This window comes from Manis javanica, chromosome 9, assembly GCF_040802235.1.
Source record: "Manis javanica isolate MJ-LG chromosome 9, MJ_LKY, whole genome shotgun sequence".
Taxonomy (NCBI): domain Eukaryota; kingdom Metazoa; phylum Chordata; class Mammalia; order Pholidota; family Manidae; genus Manis; species Manis javanica.
In genome coordinates this window covers 122,550,018-122,573,444 of record NC_133164.1, presented here as the reverse complement: position 1 = coordinate 122,573,444, position 23,427 = coordinate 122,550,018, and the positions used below count along the sequence as shown (strand labels likewise).

At 41.9% G+C, this 23,427-nt stretch overlaps 1 protein-coding gene across 1 annotated transcript; it reads right to left on the bottom strand.

Annotated features, from left to right (window-relative positions):
* Window positions 1-533: 533 nt before the first annotated feature.
* On the bottom strand, window positions 534-20,234 carry LOC108404737 (transcription factor A, mitochondrial-like). The gene is given in 4 exon segments (XM_073213299.1): window positions 534-1,569; window positions 16,626-16,702; window positions 17,741-17,875; window positions 20,070-20,234. Coding segments are annotated over 4 exon segments (1,020 nt in total). The 3' UTR covers window positions 534-926.
* Window positions 20,235-23,427: the final 3,193 nt, after the last annotated feature.

The following is a 23,427-nucleotide window of genomic DNA, read 5'->3' as shown; positions in this document are numbered from 1 at the left end:
ATGTACACCTTTACCTCAGGAAAATGTTTGAAACTCACAGATTCCAAGTCTAGAGCTTTGGAGACTTTTTGTTTTGTAGATCTCTCATTTTAAAACTTAGAACAGACAGGTTCTCTACTTACAGGATAAATGCACTTACATGAGAATGAGAAAATAATTCAGGATAAAAATCCCTACTTAAAAAAGAAGGGAAAAAAAAGCAAAAAAAGCTGTAAAATGAATGTTCTGCCTTACAACATATAATTAGAAAAGATTTAAAATTTTATTTCATGCACTATGAAACAATATGCATAGATTTGGTACATAATTTCTTAGTTTTTACTTTAGGGAAAAAAAAATTAGGAAAAGGTTTGTAAATCTTTCCATGCCTTTTATAAAAAGTGGCAAAAGAAATCAGTAATCCCTTACATGTACAACCATCAACTCTGAATATAATATAAATTTGGAATTTACCTAGGTGGGCACTCACTGCTTTTCAAAAACTACATGGTTCTATCACAGAACACTGTGGCTTCTGCAACTTGGAGCACTTCTGAATAGAAAACTCCTGACTCCATAGCATAAGGAAACAAGAATACTTTTTCCATAGTCATCAAGTATAATAAAACTTCACAGTCTGATTTACCTTTATCAAAGGTAAAATGATTCACTACTACATTTCATGGATTATATTGATCCTCAGTAGTTCCTAAACACAAACTAAATTTCGCATGACTTTTTTTTTACCTGTTTGGGTTTTCTAAAGCATGATACTAATAAAAAATGTACTGAACTGGCATAAGTCCATGAGCTAAAAAAGAGGAGTTAAATATAAAATGTTTACCAAATTTATCCTAGTTTTACAACAGCTTCAAATATTGAGACTTAATTGGTTTCTTGTGTCTATCCATTGTGAACGTGACTCAAATCTTCTACTTTAACATTCCTTAGTGGCCAGTGTTTTCTTTGAATTTTGCTGAGCGACGCACAAGATCATCTCGTCCAACTTCAGCCATTTGTCCTTCCCAAGATTTCATTTCATTATCATAACGAATTTTATCATCTTTAGCAAGTTGAACATATACTTGCTTTTGAGAACTAGGGAGATTTTTCCAGTTTTCATTTACAATCTTCATCTTTACCTGTGATGAAACATCCTTAGTTTCCTGGAACCTTTCAGCTACATACATGTTACAAGCTGAGCGAGGTCTTTTCGGTTTTCCAAGCATTGTTAACTCTCTCTTTTTTATTAGTGCTTTCGTTTTTAAACGTTTTTGCATGATTTCTTTTTCCAAAGATATAATCTGACTTGGAGTTAGAGCATCTTGAATTCTGTTTATCTCTTCTCTGTACGCCTGCCAGTCTGCTTTGTAAGCATCTTCATACATTTTTTTCTCTGCATCAGGAAGTTCCCTCCACAGTTGGGCGATTTTTTTAATAAGTTCTTGATTTTTCATACCTGGGTTTTGTGCTTTAAATAAGGGTAGCTGTTCTTTAGAAAATCAAACGTATTTAGTCATAGGCTTCTTTGGGTAACTACTCACGGCGGATGCAAACCATCTTGGTACATACGAAACGTTTCTGAATCCGCTTCAGTGCCATTGGTCAGGGAGGGCGGCGGGGACACCCAACCTTCCATGCCCACCCCATCCACACCAACAGGACCATCATGGTGAGCTTTTCATCATTCTATTCTAATTCTAAAATGAACACATCTTCCTCAAAGAAAGTTTGGAAAATGCCAATGACTACAGAGAAAATATAGAAATTGTAGCTGTCACTAGGTCCAAGAAAAATATTGTTGATGATTTGACCGCTATCACCTTCATGCCCACTTCTCTGGAAACTTATCTCACAAACACACTTTTATTCTACTTGCACTCATTTAACAATCCATGTGAGCATGTCCCCCCATTGTTAAGTAGTATATACCCATGAGATTTTCATGGTTCCTGTTGCATTGGGTGGCACGTAACTAGTCATTCTCCTACTTTGCACATGGAGGGTCCTTCCAACTTTTCACAGCTTTAACAAAGGACATTGAAAGATTATCCTTGAAAACGTGTTTAACAGCATCTCTTTTAATTTCTTGAGGAACATTTCTAGTATGGAATTGGGATCAGAGGATATGAATTATATAACTTGATTTTGATTTTCAAGTATCTAATGTGGTAGGTTAGAAAAACTGTACCATATATTCTACTTTCCATTTGAACTCTTTGTATATTATTCATTGTCCATCAATTTGTTGAAAGTATTCCCTCCACTTATTATTTGCCCAAGAAGGCAAAATTAAAATTTTCATTTATACCATTTGTGGATATACAGAAGATTTTTGTGTGTGTGTGTGTATACTCAAGTGGAGTAATGCTTTTCTTTCAAACATTTTAATGATGGAAATTTGTTTTCTAGTCAGAGATCATGTAGATATTTTTGTATGTCTTTTCTTCTCTTTATTGTTTGGTTTTTTTTTCCCACTCAATAATTTGATCTATTCAGAATTGCTTCTGGTGTATTTTAGGAAGGAATGCTATTTCTGTAGTTTTCCCTCAAGTTGCCAATCATTTATCAAATAATTCTTCTTTCTTTTTTTGTCTTGCTTCGCCATTTTTGCCACATATAAAATTCTCACACATTCCCCGTTCTCTTTCTGGGCTCTTCTCCTTTTACTGATCTGGCTAAAGTGTTTTTTCAATTTCTTTTTGGTCAACCACTTTTAAGGAGGGAGATCCCTTGCTAGAATTTGAGAATATAAAAAAATGTACACAGCTTCATTGTAAAACAAAAACCAGGTAAGTGCCCGTGGTGAGAGTCTCGCCACCTTGGCGGGTGCTTGTGGAGTGAGGCTGCCCCTGAACGCACAGCTACACCTGGCAGAGCCCAGAGGGTCCACAGGGTGGCTCGGCAGGTGGCCGGTGGTTTTGGCACCGAGGCTGGGAAGGCGGAAGGCGCAAGGGCAGGAGGGCGTGGTGCCAAGCCGTGCACTTAGTTGTACTCACGGATGACTGCAGGTCCCGCCCTGGAGACAGCACAGGGCAGAGGTTGCAGCTGGCCCCCAGTGGACATGTACATGGAGAAACAAGGCTCAGTCATTCTAAGGTCTTAGGATAACTTAGCATCCTCTCATGCATATGTTGTCTTTTCTTCTGTTTATACTTTTCAAAAATTATCGTTCAATACTTATGAGAGCCTTTATATGTGTTTGAAATTATTTAGAATTTATTTAAAATACTTCTGTGATTGATCTTGCATCTCTAACCACTGGGTAGCTATGTTTCTGAGGAGCACATCTTAAAACTATAGCAAAACAACCTATGATTTAAAATCCCTTGTTTGTCCTCGCAGTTATCTATTACTTGATTACTAAGGACATTATGCATATTTCTTATTTAGTTTTGTTCCTCACCAATCTCTCCTTGCATACATTTTGGTGATAAGCCTGTTATTTTGTTTGTAGCCTGATGTTGGGGAAAACCCATTTATAGACCCAGTGCTTTTCCAACCAAACCAGTTGCTTAATTAATCTGATTCACTAAAAGGGAATATGCCATCTTCCGAGAAATAAAGATTAAGCATTTTATTCAATGATTTCTTTTCCTGTTAGCTTTGCAAAACATTACTTAATCTCTGATGTGCTGTTTCCCCTTCATGTTTCGATGATCTGTCTCAGCCTCAGTAATACAAAATATCATTGTAGAATTTACTTCTCCCTTTTTATTACTTTATTTTATTTTAGTATTTTATCTCTCTTTTTGTTTCTGGTTCACCGTTCGCTTTCTCTTCTACCGGCGTTGCCTGTGTCGTCTGTACAGTGCTTTTCAGTTCCTACCCTCCTGCTGCTCATCCACGTAAATCATGTTTTATTTCTGTCCCGGAAGGCCTTATGGTAATTAAATAATGGTGTTTCTTCTAATATTTCTAGGAACACTTTATTATTTTATACTAGACATATTGGATGCTGTGAATTGAAATGGACTTGAGGCACTTGCTTACTTTCAATATTGGTCTGTCATTAGGTTATGTCTAAAGGACAAAATCAAACATATTCTGTTTCTGATGCAGTAAATGTAATTGAAGTTAAGACCATTGGCCTGTCTATGGAGGTGATGTTATAAGTCATAAGAGAACATCTGGAGTCTTTTTTCTTTTAGCCAAAAGGAGCAGGTACCAGTAATGGAAGGGTGCATCAGAAGTGGAACTAAGAGTGTCTTTGAAAAGGACAAAGTCATTGACTGAGATCCACTCTTGAGACAAAATCGGTCTTTAGATATAATGACCATGGCTTTATTTTGAATCGAAGTGAACAGGGCTGTCATGTGGGGTGGCAGCAGGGCACGTGGCCGGTGTGCAGAGAAGGGTCCACATGCAGACCTTGGCTTGTCTAGCAAACGAAACCCTGGTTTCCTCATTTGTAAGATGGTTATTATCTCTGCACCGGATTGTCGTGGAGAAGAGACGGTGTCTGTGGAGCAGCTGGTACGCGGTGACCTCTCACGAACATTGATTTCCTTTCTCACGCTTCGCGGCCCGAGTGAAGATGGGTGAAAACGGCGATCTTGTTTTCCCAGAGATTTTAAGTTTTCATAACAGCCAGGTTCAGTGCCTGAATTTTCATGTTCCTAATTATAAAGTCCCCATGGAACACACACTTTCTATTTTAACTCTTAAGCATTAGCATTTGACACAATGAGAGCTGTTTGAGTATGATCTTACTTTTGTCTGGACTGTATTAGCTATATTCTTGAACACGTGTCAGCACTGAATTAGGATTTCAAGATAGAAGCTATGCACACACAGAGATGTGAAACCTCAAAAGTCCATATGAAGATAATTTCTGTTATTTTGCAAAATACTAATACACTTACAAGCTAGGTGTTCCCCAAAGTCATTAACATAATGGCCAAGTAATATATTCTTTCAGGAAATAGTCCAAGAAAATTCATGAGCTTCATTTTTTAAAGTAAGACTTTCATAAAATGTTTCTTTTTCCCACCTGGTTGCTAAGAGGCTTGCAGATGAATACAATGTATAATTAAATGAGATTTGTTTTGGAAATGTGCTTTATAACTACAAATTGATATGAAATGCTACTACAAATGTTTGCTATAATAATAAACAGAATGCTTCTGTTACATTTATCTCTTTTCCTATGTTTGTACATTTTAAATTTGAATATTATTTTTATATGTTTTAAGAGCATAAACTCTGACAAATATTTTTGAAGTGTGGTTCATTTCCAAGTAAATGCTATATAAAACAACTTTAGAATAGTCAAGATTCAATAAAAGTGAAAATTGCCATATAGGAAGTCTTTTCTTATTTTCATTAGTTTTTTCTGGCTGTATTGAGGTGTAATTGACATATAACATTGTGTACTTGAAGGTGATTTGCTACTCACATAGTAACCATTTCATTGTTGTTATTGTGAGAACATTGAAGATCTCCTCCATGGCTATTTTCAAGTGTACAGTCCTGTATTGTTAACTCTAGTTACATTCCTGTACTTTAGATCCCTGGAATTTATTCATCTTTTAACTAAAAGTTTGTACCTTTTCACCAACATCTCCGCATTTCCCCCATCCCCTGGTGAAAATCATTTTCCTATCCATTTCTGTGAGTTCAGCTTTTTCAGATTCTACATTTAACTGAGATAATATAGTATTTGTCTTTCTTTGTCTGACTATTTTCACTTCACATAATGCCCTCAAGCTCTATCCAGGTTGTTGGGAATGGCAGCATTTTCTTTTTTCTCATGGCTGAATTATGTATATCTAATGTCTTGGCTACTGTGAATAATGCTGCAGTGAGCACGTGAGTGCAGGTATCTTTCTGAGATAGTGATGTATCTTCCTTTGGATAAATTTCCAGAAGTGGAATTGCTGGATCATATAGTGACTCTATTATAATTTTTTGAGGAACCTCCATGCTATTTTATATAGTGCACCAATTTACGTTCTTGCCAGCATTGCACCAGGGTCCCCGTGACTCTATGTTCCCTCCAGCACTTGCTATCTTTCATCTTTTTGATAATAGACCTTATAGCAGGCCTGAGGAGATACGTCAATGTAGTTTTGATATGCATTTCCCTGACTAATGATGTTAAGCACCTTTTGATGTACTTGTGTGACTGTCTTTGGAAAAGTGTCTAATAAGGGGATTTACCCATTTGTAAATTAGGTTGCTTATTTATTTATTGTTTTCTACTGAGTTGTATGAGTTCCTTATATATATTGGATATTAACCCCTTATCAGATATATGATTTGCAAATATTTTCTTCCATTAAGTAGGTTGTCTTAACATTTTGATGATTATTTCCTTTGCTGTGCAGAAGCTGTTCGGTGTAATGTAGTCCTGCTTGTTGATTTCTGCTTGTGTTTGTGTTTTTGTTATAATGCCCAAAAAGCCATTGTCAAGGGCAATGTCAAAGTTCTGTTTCCCTATGTTTTCTTCTAGGAGTTTTATGGTTTTAGGACTTATGTTTAAGGAAATCTTTAATAAAGTTACCTTTTTTTTTTCCCCAGAATTTGACCAATCCAAATGAAATTATATGGTTTTGAATTGAGTTGACCCCACTTCTTCCTGAACTAGAAAACACCCTAAGATCTTCTTTCTCTCCTTTTCCAGAGGTTTATGTTAGCTAGTCCTCCCTTAAATAAATGGCAAGTTACTGTTATATCTACTTCACAGCAACATCAAAATATTCAGTTACATATTTCCCTTTATGATTTAAAAGATACCACAGGATTCATTCTGGAATATTTGCTATGTTCTTACATCAAAAATTATTATCCCTGTAAGCTCTAATTTTAAGTGAAACATTAATACTACTACCACTTAGCATTTGCACAGCACCTCATACTTTCAAAGTCCTCGACAATTATTAATTAGTTAATCTTCCCGCTGGCCCTGTGAGGTCAGCATTACCCTTTCTGCTTACAGACCCAGAGGTTAAGTGACTTGCCCAAGGACCCCGACATTCAAGTTATACTTGAACTTGGAATTTGATTTGTAATGTTTCCTGCAAACCATAGAACTCAGCTGCTCAGTATTAACAGACTAAAATATAGTAGATAAGAATCAATTAATGTAGATATTTAACTGCTCAGTGACAAAACAGTAAACACTTAGAGTTCACTTTTTGCTTTTGCCTGTCTGAGAGCTTTTTTAAGGAAATCATGGCTCATTTTGTACGATTATAGTAATTTTAAAACAATTAGAAAATTAGAGCAGGTTCTCGGTAGAAAGGTCAGTTTGAGGAGGAGTGGCCTTGCTTTTCCTTAGTAAGGAGCCGACAGAACCTGGCCGAGCTGGCCGGAGCGCCCCTGGCCATTTTCATGGGGCCCCTTGTGACAGTCTGCTCCCGTCAAGAAGTACGGTGAGGCAGAAGGGGGTGAGGCGGTTCTTTCTCTCTCACTAGCATCCCGCCAGCCTGACCCGCTGTCTGCGCACATGCTGGAATACGACAGCCAACCTCTCCGGACGGTGACCGGAGAGCTGGTGTGTTTGCGGGAGGCTGACTTCTGTGACTTGCAAAACCATCTCATCCTTTTTTCCCTGTTAGTACTTTTCCTTGTGCCAGTAGGACCGAAGATTCCATGTTTAGTTTTCCAACTTGTCAAAAAGAACATTTAAGCTGTGTCATTTCTCAGTTGTGGCTTCTTGTAGCTTTTTTGAGAACTTGATGGATTCCTTTTGTCAACTAAATGCCTTTGCTTATCAGATGGGAATCAACCGTTTTTGAAAAGTGGAAGTTATAGGAATATTTTTTTCTCTTACAAAGCCCTGTCCTCAATCTTTGTATATAGGAAATTGTCCAAACAGAGGGGCAGAATTAGTTTCATCCTGACCGTATCCAGGGGTTTGGCAAACGCTGTGGCTAGCATTATACTACTGCTGTTTCCTGAATAGTTATTCTTTTAAAGGCGATGAATGGAAAAAGGGAGAATGCATTCTTAAAGTTTCTTTCTTGTCCCTAAAGTGATGCACCTGGGATGCTAACAGGGGAATGGAGAAATAGCGGTGTCCACGAGCTGCAATGTTGAGCACACTTGAAAAAAAGGAAGCCATTTGGCTTTCCAATCTCTCCGCCAGGCCAAAGGAGGGCGGGGGGCGGGAGTGTTGCAGTTATAAATCACATTGATAACAAAATGCAGTGATTTCCAAAGTTTGGCATGTGATCTTGTTGGGTTAAAAAATTTTAAGGATCTACTCAGTATGTGAATCAATTATAAATCATGTCCTATCATAAAACATTCACAAAAAAGAGATTTAAAATGAGATAAATTTTAAAGTAATTTAAAATACATATGCTAATACTATAAAATTATTAATAACATAATATAGTGAGAGTAATGAATGCTTCATTATTTTTGAAAATGTTGGTTTAAGTTTTATATTGCCATTCAAATGTCCATTTTGAAGTTCAGTTTATTTTACTACTTGACTGTAATGGCTGTCATAACTAAAAGTTTTTTTAAAACCTTCATAAGTATACACAACTCCAAGTGAAACATACATTAAGAACTTTAATTACATTATAATATTTGTTTTTCAAACCTATCTATTTGGTTTTTCAAATTTGCATGCAAAATTTTTTTGGACTCTGCCTACTAAACATCCATCTTCCTTTATCAACTGTACCAGCAAATTTGTACAAAGATGTGTCTTTTATTTTCATTCTTGGCCGTTATGGGGGAAAAAGTCTTTTAAGAGTATTCTGTTTCTAAATTTGTAAAGTTTGCAGCTGTGAGGTTTTTTTTTTCTTTGGGGTGGGGCGGGGGAGATAATGTATTTGCATCATTTTTAACCACAAATTACAGATTAAGGGAACACACCAATCTGCTTCCTTCCAAATATTTACAAACATCTGTTTCTTTTAAAAAGCAGTGCTATCATTTTTTAAATAAAAAAACATATCAGTTAGTATGATTGGCTGCAAGTAACAGAAAACTTGACTCACTGAGGCTGAACATGAAGGTTTTAATCAAACTATGTAATAAGATCTGACAGGAGGGAACAACAGCTCTGTGATGTCACTGAGGACCAGGCTCACCCTTTCCCTTCTGCCACCCTTAGCCTGTTTATTTTTCCCCTCATGTTGATACCTAATGGTTACAAAATGACTGCAGTTGCTCCAGTCTTGAACTTATTCACATGAGCATCCTCAACAGATAGGAATAAGATAATGAAGGGGAAAAGATATTTTTCTTATTTATTGTTGGCCTAATATTGTGGAAATTAAATCTTTTACTTTTAGTCTGGCTGAGAAAAGCTCATAGCAGAAGTAGGAGAAAGGTCACCTCCAGTATTTCTTCATGTTTAATCCGCCTGCTATTTGTATCATCTTAAAGTTGAAACTCTTTTTCTTGGAACTTTCAAGCCACTTGTCCGTTCATGAAGGTGAGCTGCCCAATGCTAGATACTGTCACGTGGACTCCGTTTGACAAGATCTGGCGCCTCTGCATGCGGAGGTCTAGTCTGCCCTTAGGACAGACAGCTGTGCACTACACGAGTCAGGGACCATGGGGGGGACAGCCGTGTCCTGCAGTGAATGCTCGCCGTGTTTATCTCCTTTCTTGTCACAGAAATAGGTACTACTGCCCTTTCAAGGCTTGTTTTTCAGTCCCTGGAAATAAACCTACCATTTTGGGGCTCCTCGGTTGAACCGCCAGTTTCACGGTGCACAATGCCAAACTTTAAAAAGTCTTCTTGCTGCTGACCACGAGTGGGCTGACTGGGGGAGGCCCATAGAGCCTCTCCGCAACACACAAACCCTCGCCAGTGTCAGCACCTGAAGTCGTCTTCCAAATAAGGGCACCAGAAATGGACCCATTTCTCCCCTGCCAAGCTTCGTGAGAGCCACCAGCAGACACACTCCCCACAGCGCAGGGTGACATCCCCGTGCGGGCCTGAGGCGCCTGTAAGGGGAAGGTGGCTGAGCTGGAGCCCCGGGGCCTGGCCGGCATAGACGGATGCAGTCCGAGCAAAGAGCCAGGGGTTTCCACCTCGCTTTCTTGGGGCCGGGGTCACTTGCGTTTAAGTGCGAGCTGAGCCCTTTCCTTCCTGGGTCTCCGAGTTCGGCTGAAGCAAAGCTTCAGGTGTGGGCCTCTGACCTGGGTATGGGGCCTGAGGTGCGGTAGTCGTGGGGTGTTTTCTCGACCTCAGAGAACTTCCGTTTTGACCTTCCAGGTTTCCAGAGATACGATCCCAGGCCTCCAGGTAAAAACTGAATTTCTATTTCCCAAATAAAAGTAAATGACATTTGGTTTGCTTCCCCTTTTAGTCCACGAGGATATTGTATTACTCCTCCACGTGAGAATCCTGGACAGACCCCCCCACCCCTTTTTTTAAAGCATTAGACTTAACACGACTTAAATCTTAGAAAATACGTCAATGCATTTCAGCACCTGGGCACACAATTAATCTTCATCTATCTCTGGTAATATAAACACACCTGTGGGACGTTTTTCATTGAATACCTGAAAAGAAAACTCATAATAAATCTCAGCCTGATCGCTTTATCACGACTGACAGAGCTGCTGGCTCCCTCCCGAGGAGCATGATTTGGGAGCACATCACAGCCGAGATTGATTTCTGGAGCCCCTTCCTTCTCCTCAGTGCTTATCCCGAGCTACGTGACTCTCCCACCTCTTAATAATAATAAAAAAGGAAAACCCCACAAAACATGGCTCCTACATTTAATTTATATCACGGAAAAGCACAAATGCACAGACGCATGCATGCATGCTTACTGTTTAATGTCCGGAAGACACAAAAATGGCAAATGAGAATGTGTGTAGGATTGACTTCTGCATTTCTCACAAAGTGGTGTCCTTTTGAAGAGAACTTGTCCCTTTGGAGAGACAGGAAAGAATAATGTGATCCCTTAACTAGCATTAGTGGCCTTTGGGAGTCCATTCAGTTAGCTCCAGTGTCATTATTAGGGTTTAGTTGTACTCATCATTAGTAGAGTGTTAATCAAATCTCTCATATTCTGCAGTAGCATCTTTCAAGCTGTTCCAGAGTATTCTGGAGCCATGCCTCTGGGGTCCAGGGTATAGCTGGGAAATAGCATGAGGGAAAGCTCTGTGGGAGATGCTCAGCTGCCCCCCTGCTCCTCCGCCTCTCCCCGCCACACTCTCCCTTTTTGATGGGAACACCTTTGCTTTGATCTATTTTATACTTCTGGGCTCTGTGTGTGATTATTAACAGTGTGCCATTCAAATGGATTAGGAGACCACTGGTCTATGGTAGATAAACAGTAAATGAAGTTCCAAAGACCTGGCAAAATGCCTCCTCTTTTTCAAAGATCACACTTTATTTTCAAAATTGATTAACTCTGCTTTGCTGAATTCAATGACCATGTCCTTGTGGCTTTGTAGACATAAAGGTAGAAATATTATGGTAAGCAGCTCTCTCTCCCCATTTTGAGTTTGGTAAAATTTCCCCAATATTAGAGGAAAAAAGGTTCTATTTAGCAGGACTTGGGAAAAGAGAAATTTGAATCTAAAAGATTAACTTAGAACTTGTTCATATAATTTTAGGCTTAGTCTTAACAGAAAAGTTGTAAAAAATAATACACTTGTTCCCATATACCTTAGATTACAGATCCTAGTACAGTGACTGAAACTGGTATAATGAACCTTTCTGCAATGATCTGAACAGATCTATGTATCCTATTCAAATTTTGCTAGTTTTCTCCCTAATGTCCCTTTTCTGGCCCAAGTTCCCCTCCCACCCTACTTTTCATTTAGGTGCCCTGTGTCCTTATTCTGCTCCAACCCATGGTAGTTTCTCAGTCTCTGTTTTTCACCAAGATTCTCTGTAGTTGCATGTTGAGTAGTTAATACTGACTCTAACCAACTTGTGTGAAAATGAGATTTAATATTTGTTAGGCACTATTCAATAGCATTCTCAAATATGGTAGAGAAATAGGCAATGAAAATTATTACCTCTGTATATAGGCCAGTTGTCAAAATCCTAGTTTTTGACAGCTTACGATCTGTCAAAATTGGTAAAATTGGTAAAATTTTAGACCAGACTCTAATATTTCACAAGCTGGACATAAATCTACAAAAAGATATAACTATAATATCATGAATTTCCTGAGTCTGGTTGTGTTCCATGGTTTCACAAAGAAGGTAGTGGATCAGTCATTTTCATTTTGTTTTAGAATGTGTGTTTATTTGTTTCCAAAAACAAACAGGGAGTTTGTGGGGGTGCTTGTCTGCCTATATGTAAGTCATCTCTAACTGTATTGTTTTAGGGCTGAGTAGCCTGTCTGTATGACATTTAGTGGAAACTTTTCTTTTAGCAGAGTATGTGCTGAATTATTTTTCCTTAATTTTTCAGGTATACATGAAAAGAATTTGTATTCTCAGTATGTTGGGTGTAGGGCTGTTTCTGTAAGATCAATTGTGTTCAAAATGTTATTCAGATCTACCCAATTCTCCCTGATATATGATATACCAGTTACTTTAAAAGGTGTGCTACAATCTCCCACAATATTTGTGCGATTTTTCACTTTAATTTCTCCTGCAATGCTCTCAATTTTTTCTTTACAGATTTTATGTTTGTTTGCTTTTGTTAGGAGAGTGCAAATTTAGGATTCTTTTCATCTTGCTGGTGTATTGCTTCTTATATTATTGTGATGGTTAATTTTATCTTTCTGCTTGATTGGGCAATGGTGCCCAGATAGTTGGTGAAATGTTATTCTGGATAGTTCTGTGAAGGTGTTTTTTGGATGAGGTTAACATTTAAATCAGTGGACTCTGAGTAAAGCCGATTATCCTCTATAATGTGGTTAGGTGGGCCTCATCTAATCAGTTGATGGCCTTAATAGAACAAGATGGCTCAAAAGACTGCCTCTGGGCTCTGTGATTGTTTATTTTATGTTTCAGTTTGACCGGACCACAGAAATTAGATAAAATATTGTGGTAGAGGTTTGTTTGAAGGTGTTTCTGAGTGAGAGTAATGCTTAGATCACTACACTGAGTAAAGCAGGTTGCACTTCATAGTGTGGACGCACCCCATCCAGTCGGTTAACAACCTGCATAGAACAGAATTTTGGCTCTTCACTGAGTGGACGAGTTTTCCTGGCTGACTTCAGCTGTTCTTGGGTCTATAATATGCTGCCGGCCTTTGGGCCTGAACTGGGACACAGGCTGTGAAGATTTTGTACTTGCTAGCTTCTATAATCTCATGTGTCAGTTTTTTAAAATAAATCCCCTTTCTCTGTATAGGCACATCTGGTTTCTCTGGAAAACCCTAATACAATTATCATGTAGTATCCACTTTATTCCTAATGATTTTTGCCCTAAAGTCAGTTTTGCCGAATATGAATGGTGCCACACCAGCACTTTGCTACTTTTTCCATCCTTTAAGTCAATCTTTTTGTTTCATATTAAATGGAGTTTCTGTAAAGCTGTTACAGCTGGATTTTGTTTATTATCCAATCTGAAAAATCTGAGTCTTTTATGTATGAATAGGATCCATTTACAGTTATTGTTGAACTGATATTTGGATGGACTTCTGTCATCATATTTTGTGTTTCCCATTCGGCAGGTCTTTCTTGGCTTCTCTTTCCTGCGCCTCCCTCCTTTCTGTGTTTGGTTGGATTCATTCCATCCTCTTTCTATCTCCCTTTTCTCATACAAGTTTGGGGGGTTGCAATAACAATAGCCAGCTAGTGTGTGATAAGAGCTTACTGTGCTCTAAGAAATTCCTAATTTGTGTAACCTTCACTGCAACAATGCGAGGTGTCTGTGATTATTACATCCACACAGAGCTGAGAAATCTGTGGCGCAAAAGTATAAAGCAACTCGGCTAATGCTGCATGGGTGGGGAAGCCGTATTCTCAACAACCGCAAGTTAAATGTTATCAATTTAAATTCTCAGGTTAAATATTGTATTTCATTTCTTTAGTGATTGGCATCATGTTTTTACAATTGTTCTTGACTTAATGAAGTCCAAACGTAATATCTACGTGTTCTTCCTAAATAGTCTAAGGATTATAAGAAGCTATTCTGCTGATCTTCCCTTCTTTACTAAGTTATTGTCATCTGCTAATTTTGTTCTACCTTTTTAGCCACTGTATCCAAATTTATTATTATTTATAGTAAATGCTTATTAAAACTCCTGAAATCTTTCCTCATCACTAAATCTTGTGCCCGCCCCACCACCCCTTCCTCTGAGTTCTGTTTACTTTTTCCTGATGGGGTGTCAGCCTTTTTAGTATCTGTGGATGGCCAAATCTCTTGGTGGGTGGTTGTTTGCAGATGACCCTATTTTTGTTCAAATTCACAACATCACTTGGAAGGATATAGGTGTTTGCATTTTTAGTTTTCTTTAGTGCTTCAAATGTGTCATTTGATTGTTCTGGCAGCTATTGTGTTTTTAGGGAATTTTCTCTCAGCAATTTTATTTGTTTTACTGGTTAACTTTTCAGAAGGCCTGTTTGATGACTGTCAGAGTTTCCTTCTTTTTTTAATTAATTTTTTTAGAATAGATTCAGATTGACAGGAAGTCACAAAGATAGTGGAGAGTCATGTTTCCATGCCAGTTGTCACGTCTTCCATTAGCAGGTACATTGGTCATGGCTAGAAACCTGTGTAGGCACAGTACTGACTGTGCCCACGAAATCCACGTCAGCAGGACCCACACTTTATTTGGATTTCACTGGTTTTCCTTATGTCCTTTTTCTGTTCCATGATCCTGTTTGAGACACTATCATGTATTTAATCATCTGTGTCCTTAGGCTCCTCTTGGCTGTGAGAGTTTCCTAGACTTCTCTTGGTTTTGATGACTATGGTAGTTTTGAGGTCAAGAGGTCAGATATGTCCCTCAAATGGAATTTGTCTGACATTTTTCTCATGATTAGACCAGGGTTCTAGGTTGTGGGAAGGGAAAGTGCCATTTCCATCCCATCAGATCAAGGGTACATCCTGATGATGTCACTTGTTATTGATGACATGACTGATGACATGATCACTTGGCCGTGGTGGTGCCCGCCAGGTTTTCTTCACTGTGAAGTTGTTTCCTAACATCTCATGTGACCCTTGGGAAGCAAGTCACTAAGTACAGGCTTTGCTCAAGGGTGAAGTTTGGTGGTGAGGAGGAATAAGCTTCCATGTATATTTTATATCATCCTGTTTTTTATTATGTTTTCTATGTTTAAAAAAAAATGCCTCTATAGCCATCCTAAACCTCCATGTTATTTCCCGTTTGTTCATATGCTGTATTATCTCTGGTTCTTCAAGGGTCCTAATTCTCCCTGTAAACAGATCTGCTGAACCTCCCTCTTGCCATTTTGTTTCCTCTTGTGGTTTGAAAATTTTTATTGTGAGTTTATCTTCTGAGGGGGTGGCTTGTTCTGAGATCATCCTGTTTACCTCCAGGTTTTGCTTTTGTTTTGTTTGGTTTTTCTGCTTGTGTTGCGTCCCTAAGGGTTTTCATGGTGCTGGCCCAACATTTACGGAAATTTCTCACTTCTGAGTTCCCTCTCTGCAGGTGCGAAGCCAAATCCCACTCAGAGGTTTGATCTCTCCCGGGTGGTTTTCCTTTTTCATGCAGGTTCTGTTGTGGTGAAGCTTTCTTGCCACTTCCTGGTGCCAGCTGGTAACGTTTTCCGGGCCCATCGTGCCCGCCAGGTTCCCCTTGAGGTTCTTCTGCACCCTGCCTGAGGGGCTCGGAGACCCTAGGTATCAGCTGCCCTGGGAGCAGTTTTAGAATTTCCTCTGTTTTCCACACTATCCTTGATTTTTTTCTTCATTTCTGGAAGCTTCAGATTTCACTTTCTTCCAAATGTGGTATGATTTAAAAAAAAAATTCTGTATTTCCCCCAGCATTTTTGTGTGTTTGGAGCTGACCACTCGATATCATCTCGGTCTGCCATTTTAACAGAAATTTCCTCAAGTTCTTTTGGTAATATAATATTTCTTATATTGATTTGCTATCTGCATCAAGCAGAGTAAAGGGAGAGGAAATTTTAATCTAGCATATTAGTCTCCCATGGCAATGCTGCAGATCTTCTAAAAGTTATGTTTAAGGTTCAAGAACCTTTCTAGAAATTCTTCAGAGTAAATGCAGGCTTAATTTCTGAAATTAATCATTGAATATTCATTGAGAACCTGTTACATATCAGGTATTGTATGATAAACCGATGAGTAAGACATAGTCTTTTCTGTATGAAGATAGGTCATGAACACAGATAGCAAGAAAACTGATAGTTACAAGTGATATAAAATAGTTTATAGAAGAATCTGCAAAAGGTTAGAGAAGGATAAGACAATTTTAAGCTAGGAAGATCTGGAAAAGTAGGATGAAGGAGGGTGTGACGGAGCTTGAAGAATAGGTGCAACTTTGAGATGCAATTGCTTATGGGTGTCAGTTTGTATCTGGATGCAAATGTCAGGCAGTGAGACCAGCACACTACCTGGAGGTGGGATGCACACATGAGGTTCATGGTGATAGCGAGGTACAGGGGATAGCGGTCACTGCAGTCAAACAACAGTAGAAAAAGCCAAAAATAATTTCTTTACAGTGGAATTGGAAGGTTCTGGGGGCAAGCTGTGCTAAGGAGGGGTCAGAGCCAATCAGAGTAAACTACATGACAATCACACAATAAGCCAGAAACAAATATGCGAACCAAGTTGTCAGCAGCCTCGGGAAGCCCAGCTCCTCACTCTCGGCACACGTGATCCCCACGTGCAAAACGAGCACCACCTATGGAGGTGTCACTGGGGTCAGAGGCCTGAGCCACACACCCCAGACTGTGTGGAAGAGGACGGCCTCAGGGAACAAGAACCTGGGTGCTGCGCGATGCCCTTGCCGCTGGGCCTTCCCTGCCCGCCGCTGAGGAGGGAGCCCTGGAGAGCGCTTAACCGAACACTTAAAGCCATGCTGACTTATTAATAACGATAACTAATATTAGCAGGGATACAGCTCTTTGTATTCACAGCACTTCATGAACACGGTAACCGATCCATTAAGATGGCCTCTTCCTCATACTGATCTTTGCTCTGAACAGAGGCCCCTGGGCAAGGGGTTGCTGGTCGCGGCTTCGCCGTCCAGGAGCCCATGGCCCGGTGGCCCATCCGAGGCTCAGCCTGGCTTCAGCTTTGGTAGCACACTGACCAGGTGCTGCAGCTGCTCTTCCCAGAGTGAGCTCAGAAAAAAATGCCTCCATGCCTTTTTCTTCTCTCTCTTTTGTTAATGTTTTCTTATGACTTTTTGCACAAAAAATCAAACCTGCTTCCCCTGAGGTTCTATTTGTTTACTCAGTGTCACTCTTTCTCATATAAGCAAGAACCCCAAGGGCAAGCCCTAGTGTCCCTCTTCGTTGTCCCTCAGCTTCCTGCTAAAGGAGTGGCTTCACAGACTGCACCCCTCCTTCTGGGACATGTATCCATGGGGCACAGGCCAGGTGCTCTCTGGGTCAGTGTGTCCTGGGAGAGACTCGCTCCTTAGAGAGCTGACAATGACTGGGACCAGGGCAAGGCCCTTGATTTTTCTGCTTGAGGACATGGAATGTGAATGGACCCCATGGCCACAGGCTGGGTGAAGGAGGACTGGGTGCTGTCGGTTACATCCCCCTGCGTGTTAAGCAATGGCCCTGGGCCTTCCCACAGGAGCACCTGCAGGCCCTGCGTGTTCCCGGGCTTTCAAGGTGCCTGGCACACAGGAGCGCTTGGCATGTGCGGTTTATTTTGCAGTGACCTCAGAGCAGAGTGTCAAGATGAGTACCCAGTAAACCTTGCCCACCTGCGCGGTCCCTTTATGCTCTGCAAGGCGGCCTCCTGCCCGTCCCTGGGAGCTGATGGAGTGGCTTCCCGTGCTCCCAGGCACACCGAGGGCAGCTGGTGAGGGTACTCGCTGCACGCCACTTGCCCAGCGGAGCTGCGTCAGGCCGATCACACACTAGCTGAGTGCCCTGGTGACAAAGCCACTCTGCACTCTGTCCCCATCGATCTCCCGCCACTCATTAGTAAGTGACCGTGCTAGATATGGCCCTTGGGCATTTTTCCAATGCAAAGCCACTTAGCATTAAAATTGCAGCATCTTCTTTGGCTTTTTTATGAGCCTTTATCAAACCCATTTAAAAACCTACTTTGGATCCACGTCTTACTTCCCAGAGAGCCCCCGCTTTGACCTTTGACCTTTGTAAGACCACTGAAGCCTCTGTGCCCTTTAACATGCGTTTTCCTATAGAAGGTAAGCCTCACGGAAACACGCCGCATGGGAAGACGATGGGTTTTTTTTTTTTGACAATTTAAGAGCGGAGGTGCTATTTTATTATTTTTCTCTTATCAACACTTTGATGGTTCAGTGTAACAATCTTATCTTCTAGTTGCCGCTTAAGTTTCAGTGGAAAAGGTACCTGGAGAGTTAAAATACGCAATTCTCAAATTTTAGAAGTAAACATTTCAGAAATCCAAACTGGGTGAATTGGTGGTTTTCCTGTGGCTCCAGACGTTTCCCCCAGGTGGGGTGGAAGACGTCCACTGAGACCCCTCTGCCGGCTGGGGGGGTCTCCCAAACATGGTGTGTTTTAAGAACTTTTTTTATTATTGGTGTCCCATGATACACATGTGACAGAGACACAGATCACTTCTTTGGGAAAAAACGCACGTCTCATGATGAAAACAGTCTAGCACATACCCAAGGTCAAAAATCACTGCGACTTATTCCTTTCAGGACCAAGTGCTAGTCCCTCTGCGAGGAGGACAGGAGGCATCCTGGGGCCACTGTTCGCCCCGCTGCGCGCATCTGCCTGCACCCGCTCCTGCGACCTTGGGAGACTCCCTGCCGCTCATTGCTGGACGCGAGCTGCCCTGGGCCAGAGGACAGGCCCGCCGTGATCCGCGCACGTTCCGTTTGCAGTAGACCCCACATGCAGGCAGACTCGGGGCCCTTCCCCTCTCATACCTGGGACACGTAGGTGGCAGAAGGCGGGAAGCTGTGTGCAAACGTGGCATACGTCCTTATTTATGTTGATCTAGTAGAGAAATAAGACAGGCTTGAAATCCAGCTGACACTGCAGATTTCAGGAAGGAAAGTGGTATTTTCCGAGATCACAGAGTAAATGCCCTTTGGGTGTTTTCTTACTTGCTTCTTAATAAAATCATGTAAAAAATTTCCAGAGCAAAGGATATAGATGAAATATAAAAAGTTTCAAAAATTAGCACAAAGATTTGAATCCTCTGAATGTACATTTTTATTACATTGTATTTCCGCTTAATGTCTTTCTGCAGACAGCCCTGCATGTATTAAGAAAGATATTTTAGTTCAATTATACAGAACATGAGCCCAAAATTTTCTTTTCTTTTTTTCTTTTGGCATGGTATTTAACCTCATTCATTACAGCCAGTTTGTAACTCATGTCACACACGTGCAGTCACACAGACACACCTGCAGATACACACACAACAAGCTTTTAAATATGTGGGCGGATGTCCTATTTATTCATCTACATGTAAATAAATATATATCAATATCTATAAAATATATACATATACATTCAAATATGCATATATATTTGTGATTATTTCATATCAATTTAGACTTTTATGTAAAAGTGGGATTATAAATTGCTACAATCTATACCAGAACACAATTTGGAAAAGTATTAAAAATGGGAATTATGGTTATGATTTGATGCAGCTATTTCCCCTGTATGAACAGTGCTAGTGAGAAATTCCTATAGCAAGTTATATACATAACTGGGTAAATATCCAAAGTAGTCTCTGTGGACTGGGTGGGGCCAGGTTATCATACAGCAGGCTTACATTTTGTTAAAAGAAGTAAATATACATGTGGTCCAGAAGAAAAAAAGATATATAATTAGCTAGTTGCTAAAATATCTGATCATGGAATTTTGAGTGATTTTTATTTTCTTTCTTTTACTTGTATTTACTTTGACCGCCTTTTGAAGGAACACGGCTTTAGGTGTTGGCTTAGTCTGGCAATGTGGGAAGTTGTGGAAGAGCTGGTAAAGGGGATGGCTGCCATGCACGTTTCAGTGAACTGAGAAGAAGGTTTGAGAGCTGCGTATTTAACGTCGTGTGTCGTTTATCCTGATCACCGTAGTTACGATCAGTAAATGCCGGCCGGCGCTGAGATTTTCAGAGCCACATGCGCTCTTCTCTCCCGTGTGCGGGGTGCCTCTCCTGCGGGGCTGGCGTTGCTGCTTGCGCTCGGCTTTCTGCCTCTTGCTGGACTGTAAACTCCTAGAGGGCAGGGGTCGTGTGCCTTGCATGTCCGATAGGACTTATTACTTATTAGCACTCCACAGTAACATTTTAAAATAAACATATGATGCCAGTTAAAACAGTTTCATACTGATGAGAAGCTGTGAGGACACATGAGATGCCACAACCGAGGGCACGTCGAGAGCCCTTTACTCTTTTGTTCCAAAGACAAACCTGAAAGTTCACTTCGGGGGTTGTGGCTTGGTGTGGATTTTGGAAGTTTTTTCCTATTTGCAGATGTGTGTGATAAGGTATAAATTTCACAATTGTTTGCTTTATTTTCTTCTTGTTTAAGCTTCTGAAAAAAAAAGAAAGAAAAATCAGGGCACCTCATCATTTTTCAGAATTGGTCAGGACTTGCCTGCAGAAAGGGTTTCTGTGTTGTCCCCGGATCTAAGCGCTCAGCTGCCTTATGTTAACGATCTCAAATCAGACTTCCTGACGTGCTAATCTTGGGAGGGCAAAATCAACATTCAAATGGTAATTATGTAGAAAGAAAATTGATCAGTTTGTCCGAAGCTCCATGAAGATGAACTGAGGTCAATACACTGAGCCTATTGAGATTTTTGAGGAGACCTGGCTGGATTCCTTTCACATGAAGAGCTTATTTTCCACTGGAGTTTAGGAAAGATTTTAAAAAGGAAGAAGAACAAGTGTTAACATTAAACTTCAGAGAAAACAGACTGCGGTCGCCAAGGCTTAGCGAACTGCCCCCGTGGAATGGCCTGCTCGTTAGTGGTCTGAGCGGAGTGATGGCCCTTTGGTGAAGGGCAGAGGCAGCCAGACCTGCAAGTGGTGCTGCAACAGGGACTCCTCAGCCTTCCCGAGCAAGTCACAGCCTCGAAGAGTGTGAGGGTTTCCGGTGGAGATTTTCACGACAGTCAAGGTGGTCCAGCATCATCCCAGCGCCTTGATGGCCCTGCAAGGATCGTCCAGCAGATTCAGTGAGTCTGTCTGTTCATCCTTTAGGATGTTTGCGAAGAGGCTTATCGATGCAAACAGCCCAACAAGGAATAAGGAGAAAATACAAACTTCGTTTCTCAAATAACCCCTGTCCCAAGGCCTAGGCGTGTGGGGATGTAGGTGTTGCTCAGGTGAACCCCACTGAGGAAGGTCTTGACATCTGAGCAAGTGCAGCCAAGTGTATGTACCCCAGATGTTCATTTCATCCAGAATCAAGCAGAACATTTCATCACGCCATGGTCCTCTCCTAATATTTTCAAGGTGCATTTACCTGTGTCACAGTAATGGGACGGATGCGGGGGGAAGGCAGGTCTCATGCAGGGCACTGAAACGGGAGTTGCGCCGTGATCCTGGCCGGGTGAACGGGGAGTCATTCTCGTGCAGGGGAAGAGCAGACTTCCGGCCTTGGTGGCCGACTCTCAGAGATGACCCTGCCGCTCTGTCTGATGGGTGCTCCCCTTTCTGTCCTATAAAAGGGAGCTTGTCACCATAAGGTGAGAGATAATGTTTGAATGGAAGGTGGGAAGACACAATTCACTGAAGTTGGTTAACAGGACTTGGCAACACCAAGGAGAAAGTGAGGAAGATTTCTGGGACTTGACTGAAGTTCAGGAACTCCAGACCCTGGGGAAGATCTGTACAGAAGGAGGTCAACAGCAGTACGAGCACAGGTAGCCAGGTCTGCTGGTAGGAAAGGCTGCCCACCCCAGTGGTCTTGGAGGGACGCGGAGGGCGGTGCAGCGAGTCCGCCGCCTGGGCGCCAGCCAGCACTTCCCCTTGTCGCCGCTTTCCGGGGCCTGGACCACACTGAGAACCTGCCTGTGTCATTTATCAGGAAGTCTGGGACACACTCGCTGGCACCCAGGTGGGCACCTTAAGTTGCAATCGGCGACCAAGGTCCAGATATCAGTTGTCTGTTCAGGAGGAGAGGAGAGAGAATGGGGAGGTCCCTTTGTCAGAAGGCCAAAAGGTGGCAGAAGATTCCGCACACACCTCACTGTGTGGACAGCGCCACAAGTCCTTCCATCTACAAAGGAGACAGGCAGGATGCGTCAGAGCTCTCTGCTGGGGACCTCGCTGCAGAGACGGAACTGCGGCCCCGTTACTCAGGGGGAAGTGGGGCGTGGGCACAGGAGAGGCAGCCTGCAGTGCCCGCCTCACACACGCAGGAACTGGGGGCTCCCCTTGCTGGGAAGAGCTCTTCAGAAGGTCTCCGATGGGTGAAAACAATTGTCCCTCAAGCCCTGCTTAAAGATCTTCACCCCGAGTTACACACACATCTGAGGAACTTTTTACAAGGGCCTTGCCCCAGATTAGTGTGATCTGTTTAGAGAACCACGTGTCACATCTGTGAAACTATTGGAGAACAGGGGGAGGAAGGCGCGCAGATCGCCTCCAGATGCAACATGAGGGCGGGGGAAGGGCTTCTCTGCGGCCTGCATGGAGGGGCGGGGCTTCCCTGTCTTGATGGGTGGAATGGGAGAACTCCAGCCAGAGGAACAGCATGGCGCAAGCGCAGGGTCACATCCTGGCGTGTGCACTTGCAGGAGGCTGGAATGCTGGGGGTGGGGGATGTGCTTGACAGAATTGTAGGTAGTAAGTCTGGATACAATGGGTGGGGTCCGAAAGATGGCCTCGCATGTCCCGAGCTAAACTCTGGACCCCAATGGAAAAATGCCAAATGACTTTTCAAATCCTCCCATACTCTCCAGTTTCTGCAACTGCCACGTCTCCACTTAAAGTGAATTAAGTGTAGACTACTTCACATCATAAGGGCGTCAGGAGCAATCTTAGTCATCTGTTACTTGTGTAATTCATGTCCATACCTAGACAAGAAACCGTTAGGTGTGCTACAGTGATGACTTCCACTGTTTTGCTCAGCAGAAGGCAGCCCGCGCTCTGCCGGAGGCTCTCAGCTCATGCTGGGTGGTGCATGTCCCCTGGGGGCCCCTGGGCGACCACTGCCGTCGTCCTCTTTGCGTGAGCCTGGCTCTGTGAGCGCCTCCCCCTTCACATCCCAGCTGCAGCACGAGTCCAGTCCACCTGCTCCCTGCCTGAGGGCCGGGGCGGCTGGCCCAGTGATCTTTCTGCCCGCCGCCCCTTCCGACCTCCCTGGCGCCCCGCCGCAGTCTGTGATCTGCAAGAGGCCTCACCAGGGACGTGCCTCACCAGCCTGTTCCTGCCTGGGGTTTCACAGTGGCTCCATCCTCCCTCCTGCCCCACAAGCGCCCTCCCTCC